Here is a 5,457-nt window from a genome sequence, read left to right as displayed (position 1 = left end):
CTTAAGCAAATGATTTTAAAATCTAATTTTACACTTCTTTTCTTCTCAAACTATCATACCATGAAAAATAAACCACGTATCATAGATACAACTCAGTAACCCAAAATGAAGAGATTATACGAAATATTTTATTCACATCCTAAATTGCTAGCCCCAACAGTTCCTTTACATATCATCCTTCTCATCTAGTAAATAACCATTTTTTTGCTATTAAGAAACTTTAAATAAATCAAAATATGAAAATATAATTGTTTATCTATAAGATAAGAGATTTTGATTAATTTTAAATTCAACAGACCTCTCTATTTCGTTTCTAGTCATCATTCACCTTGGATCTTCACTTGTCAAACTCTTCCTCCTCCATCCCAGCACTATCAGCCTATTACCAAATAAAAATTTTAATAAATGAAAACTAAAATTGGAATGAATATAAGTTGAGGAAAAATTGTTATCTTCCCTCAACAAAAAATGCTGCCTTCCCTCATCCACTCTAACAACAAAAATCATTCAATTAGTTAATTATGAAAAATTTGAAAAAAATGGATAAACTAATTCAATAATTAAAAAAGCAAGAGTAAATGATTAGGGTGAAGGAAAAAAAAGAGAAAAAAAATGAAAAGAGTACAGAGTGAAAATTGAACGTGCAAGTGAAAGTTTAAATGAGGATGAGGGTTCTTGTGGTTGTCTTTTGCTAAAAAGAAAATAGGAAATGAGGGGAAAAAGAAAGCCAAAAGAAAAAGGAAAAAAATAAAGATAACTTTTTCTCATATGAGTAATAAGGCACATGTCAAAATAGATGGGAGCCACTTGATATAATTATAGTAGGTAGATGTCAATTCGAACTTCTGCTCCTTTCAAAACTTTTGTTCCTTTCAAAAATAAAACATTTCTGTTCCTCTCCCCTGTTATCCTTTTGTAACTAACAGAAGAGGATTGCCCGGCGTCACAAAGATGGAGAGCCAAGGAGTTAATCAAACAGGTGACGCTACAACCTTTCTTTAAAATTTATGGCACTTTAAGAGTATACTCATTGTCATTGAGTGTTAAGTGCTGAATTTTTTATCATTCCTGTAAGTAGCATGCATATCTGAATCCATTTAATGATCCACATCCACCTCATTTTAATGGGTTTGAATCACTAAAAAATTTGAGTGGATATTAAAGAATATCCATATAAATCTTTTGAGTTTTGAGTGGTTTTAAGTTGATAATACTTTTCATAAAATAATGACCTTAGAAAAATTTCAAAGAAATGTTTGAAAAAAAAGAGTAAAAATTCATGCAAAGGCCGATGGTGGTGGAAGGAGAAGAAAAAGACAAGATCCAAATAGCTTGATATTCATCATCCATCAAACTCCAGTCCATTTACTGTTTGGGTTTAAGTGGATTGAATCACTTAAAGTGATGAATCACAAATATGGACCATTAATAATCCATATGACCCTTTTGTAAAGCTCCAGGCACATGACTTGGAGTGGTTGATAAAATCAAGCTAAATGTTCAAGTACTGTAGCTAGTACATTAAAAACAAAGACCTATCACTTGTGATGATCACGATTCATTGGCGAGACATATTTCTGTTTCGTTTGAAACTGATTAATTAGCAAAATATTGTGGGCGGGTCCTCAAGTGACTTTTGAAAATTCATTTAGTTTCTTATTTTTTAAAAATTATTTTGTTGTGTTCTCGACTTATTCTTATATCTTTATTTAGATATTTTAGGCCCAAAAATGTTGGAAATCCAAAACAAGTCTTGAGCTATTTTTAGATTGCGATTTTGACCTTTTTTTTTCGAGCAAAAACAATATGTATCTGTTAGATTTAACATAAATACTAAGAGTTAATCTTTCCTACACCGTCAGTGTAAAAAAAATACACTGACGGTGTAGGAAAGATTAACTCAAATACTAAACTATCTAGAGGTTTGATTAACTTTTTTTGCAATATGTTTCTCTCCATCTTCCTCCGATTCTCATCCTACTTCCAAATATGTCTTTGATCCCCAATTTGGTCATGCTATTTTCAAAAGTAGCTTTTCAACATTTTTCGAGAGCACCAGTGCATTCATCAAATTAGCTTTTATAATAGTAAACGAGAGCACGAGCTATTATGAATGATTCGATTTTTAAAAATCAATTTTACAAAATTAAAATCATTTAAGAACAAGTCCTATGTATTGGTAAGTTTACTTTAGCCTTTTTTCAGTGTAAGCAGGGAGTGGGTATAATTAAAGAAACGAGGAGGAGGAAGGGATATTTGAATCTCAAGGACTTTTGTACTGTTTAGTTTAAGGATATTGATAAGTAAGTTTTAAGCAAAGAATTCACTAGGGGACATTATTTAGCCTAAAAAAAGAGAAAGGAGGAAAAATGAATAACAAAAATGTTTGGGCTAGGCCCATCATTTTTAGCAAACAGGTCCACGACTGTAAAAACCATCCAGTATCCGTATCGGTAGCCAGGCCGGAGTTCCAGTCCCGACAGTTGCGGCGTGGATCTCATTAGGCCGTGTGCCCTACAATTGTTTTTTCTTTTTTTTTTTTTAAAGAAAAAAAGAAAAGAGGGAGGGAGGAGACCTTTTTTTAAGGTCCTGCGTCTGTCAACAAAATTGTACAAGATGATGAGTCATCCAAACATGTAATGTTCCTCTTCTTTTTGGACATGCAAACAGGCAGCAAGCACACTACGAAGCCGGAAGCACAATTTGTGCTGAAGTTCAAATCCTATACGAGTTTCAAATTTAAAATCAAATCCAATTTGATATTGTATTTGATAGTGTTGAAATTGATTTTTTTTAAAATTTTTGATATTATAATATTGGACATATAAATATAATTTTTTATATTGTCTAATAAATTTTTTTATGTCAATTCACTTATTTATAAAAAAATATAAAATTTTTTAGTCTTAAAGAGCCTTATTGAGCCAACTACTTGCAAATTTGACCTCGATTCAAAATCCTAATTAAATTTCTAGCTCAAGATCAAGTTTCTTGTTAATATTCGAGTTTAGATTGAATTCTTTATGAATCGAGACCAAACTATCTGTTAAGAACTTGATTCATTTATAGCCCTACATCTATGCTATTGACCTTCACATGATAAGTAAATAGGTGGGTAAGTTGCGGTTTTGTAGTTTGATATTCGACTCGGGAATTTTTAGATGTATTCTCTTTCAATAGCCTCGTTGAAATGCAGTTGATATCTAAGAAATTTAATGTTGAAGTACAATTTTCTAGCCTCATTTTCTGTTTTACGGTGGAGGAAGAGACTAATATTTTGTATTATTTACCAAGAGTGATGGTACTAGCCTTGTTTAGTTTGTTTAGAGCTGGAAGACGTTTGTTTAGTTTCCATACAATTAGTGGCCTTGATGTTCCATACCTTGCAGGATTGATTAGCCAGCGTCTGTGTTTTGAGTTGATGATGCTTCTCAACGTTGTTATTTTATGGTCAAGGCCTGAAAGTAATTGACATTTCAGGGGGAAACACAAAAATATTTTTCTTGAGGATACGGTGTAAAGTTGATATTATCACCATACATTTTAGTTTTGCCTCCCAAAGATTTCAAAAATCTTATATATTTACAAAAATAAACTTCTTAACTCAACAACTACTCTGATATTTAGTCTTTACCCTACAAACTTACGAATATGATTTTGTAAAGGCATTATTATCATCAATTTCATGTTTGCCTCCCAAAACTAGAAATGCTGGTTGTGTCATTAGTCTAATTGTGCAAAATGCACCGGTATCTCTTGCATTTGGTAACAGATGAGTTCAAAAACCAAATTACATCATCGACCTTGTCTCCATGCCATGCAAAAGATGAACTTCCAAAGGTGGAAAAATGGTGGGGATTTGCTGATCTTTATGAGTACGATGGCTTTTGGTACAGAATTGATTGGCTGGAAGGAGCCATAGCTGCTAAATCAAATTTTCAGGCTCAAGACAATGATTTTCTGCTTTCATCTCCACCAAAATCAGGAACTACCTGGCTTAAATCTCTTATGGTCTCCATTATGGACGGTCATGCTGCTCAGACTTTCAACAATATCAATGATGCCAAGGATCAGTATGACCTTTTGGAAGAAAATTTTCCCCACAACTTGATTCCATGTTTGGAGATGGAAATCTTCAACCCATTAAGAGCATCAGAAAACCCAGATTTAAAAGCTCAACCAAGGTTATATCAAACTCATGTACCGTATTCAATGTTGTCTGAATCGGTCAAAAACTCAGGCTGTAAGATTGTATACATTGCTCGAGATCCCAAAGATGTACTGGTGTCACTATGGTACTTCGTCAATGCAGCTAAGAAGCCCGAGGAGGAACCATATCCTATGGAAGATGCCTTTGATAGTTTCTGTAAGGGAGTTCACCTCTTTGGACCTTTCCATGATCATGTTCTTGGCTACTGGAAAGAAAGCTTAGCCAGGCCTGATAAGATACTCTTTCTGAGGTATGAGGATATGAAAATGAACCCTAGAGGTGAAGTGACTAAGCTGGCTTCATTTCTTGGTCGCCCTTTTATTAATGATGATGAGGTTGATAGGATTATATCGAGATGTAGTCTTGAAAGGCTCAAAGGTATGCACGTAAACAAGGAAGGACGTGCAGACAGTGGGCTGCCTAAGAGTTCCTTCTTCAGGCGTGGTGTTGTTGGGGATTGGAAAAATCACTTGACACCAGAAATGAAGGAACGTCTCGATGAAATCGCTGGCAAGAAATTTCAAGGGGCTGGTTTGGATATATACTATCCTTAATCTAATCAAACTAGAGAGGAATGCAACACCAATTTCTCTTACATGCATGAACCGCTGATCGTGCTCTTTTTTTTTATTTATTTATTTTTGTTTCAATGTGATGTTTTAATGTTTGACATGTGTGTATTTTATGTGTTTTATTATTTAGTTTTTGTGTGTTTTAGCTATTTTTATAGCTAATTAACTAGATTTCTAATTAAAGTTTGTATTTTATGGTTTAAGTGTGAAACATTGCATTCAAGTAAGTCGTTTGTAAGGAAATCAACCACTTGAATAAAGCTACTTTATCAGTATGATGTCAAAATCATATTTCTTTACAAGAGGCTTGGTGTATTAATGGTTGTATTACGTATTTAAGATTTTGATGACTGTCTGCAAAAATCCATATAATGTAAAAGAAAGAGGGAAAAAGTGTGAAATTGCAATATTATGGCAATAGCAAATCCTTTGCAGAACAAAAAAAATAAAAAATAAAAAATAAAAACAAAAATAAAATAAGGAGAAGAAGAAAGGAGGTCATATGTTATCATCCTTTTCATTTCTAAGCATAAATTTCTTTAAGCCTGTGAACTAGTGATTGAGTTTTAATTCTTTCTATTTAATGTTAATATTGCAAGGAGAAACCGTTACAGCGAAACATTCAAAATAAAAAATCCGTTTGATGATTATAATTGATAATTAGATACTTGAGGA

General features: G+C 32.9%; 1 protein-coding gene across 2 annotated transcripts; it reads left to right on the top strand.

The window, feature by feature from the left end:
• Positions 1–839: 839 nt before the first annotated feature.
• On the top strand, positions 840–5,068 carry LOC113767761 (cytosolic sulfotransferase 5-like). Of its 2 annotated transcripts, none has more exons than XM_027311945.1 (2): positions 840–979; positions 3,773–5,068. In XM_027311945.1, exons 1-2 carry the CDS (start codon positions 952–954, stop codon positions 4,762–4,764), a joined length of 1,020 nt encoding a protein of 339 aa, XP_027167746.1. In that variant the 5' UTR covers positions 840–951; the 3' UTR covers positions 4,765–5,068. The 2 variants fall into 2 exon arrangements, with proteins under 2 accessions (XP_027167746.1, XP_027167745.1); XM_027311944.1 differs by lacking the exon at positions 840–979 and adding an exon at positions 1,484–1,500 and having other exon boundaries at positions 3,720–5,068.
• The last annotated feature ends 389 nt before the right edge of the window (positions 5,069–5,457 follow it).

The sequence above is a fragment of the Coffea eugenioides genome, chromosome 4 (assembly GCF_003713205.1).
Source record: "Coffea eugenioides isolate CCC68of chromosome 4, Ceug_1.0, whole genome shotgun sequence".
In the NCBI taxonomy this organism is placed as follows: domain Eukaryota; kingdom Viridiplantae; phylum Streptophyta; class Magnoliopsida; order Gentianales; family Rubiaceae; genus Coffea; species Coffea eugenioides.
This window is presented reverse-complemented; position numbering and strand designations above follow the sequence as displayed.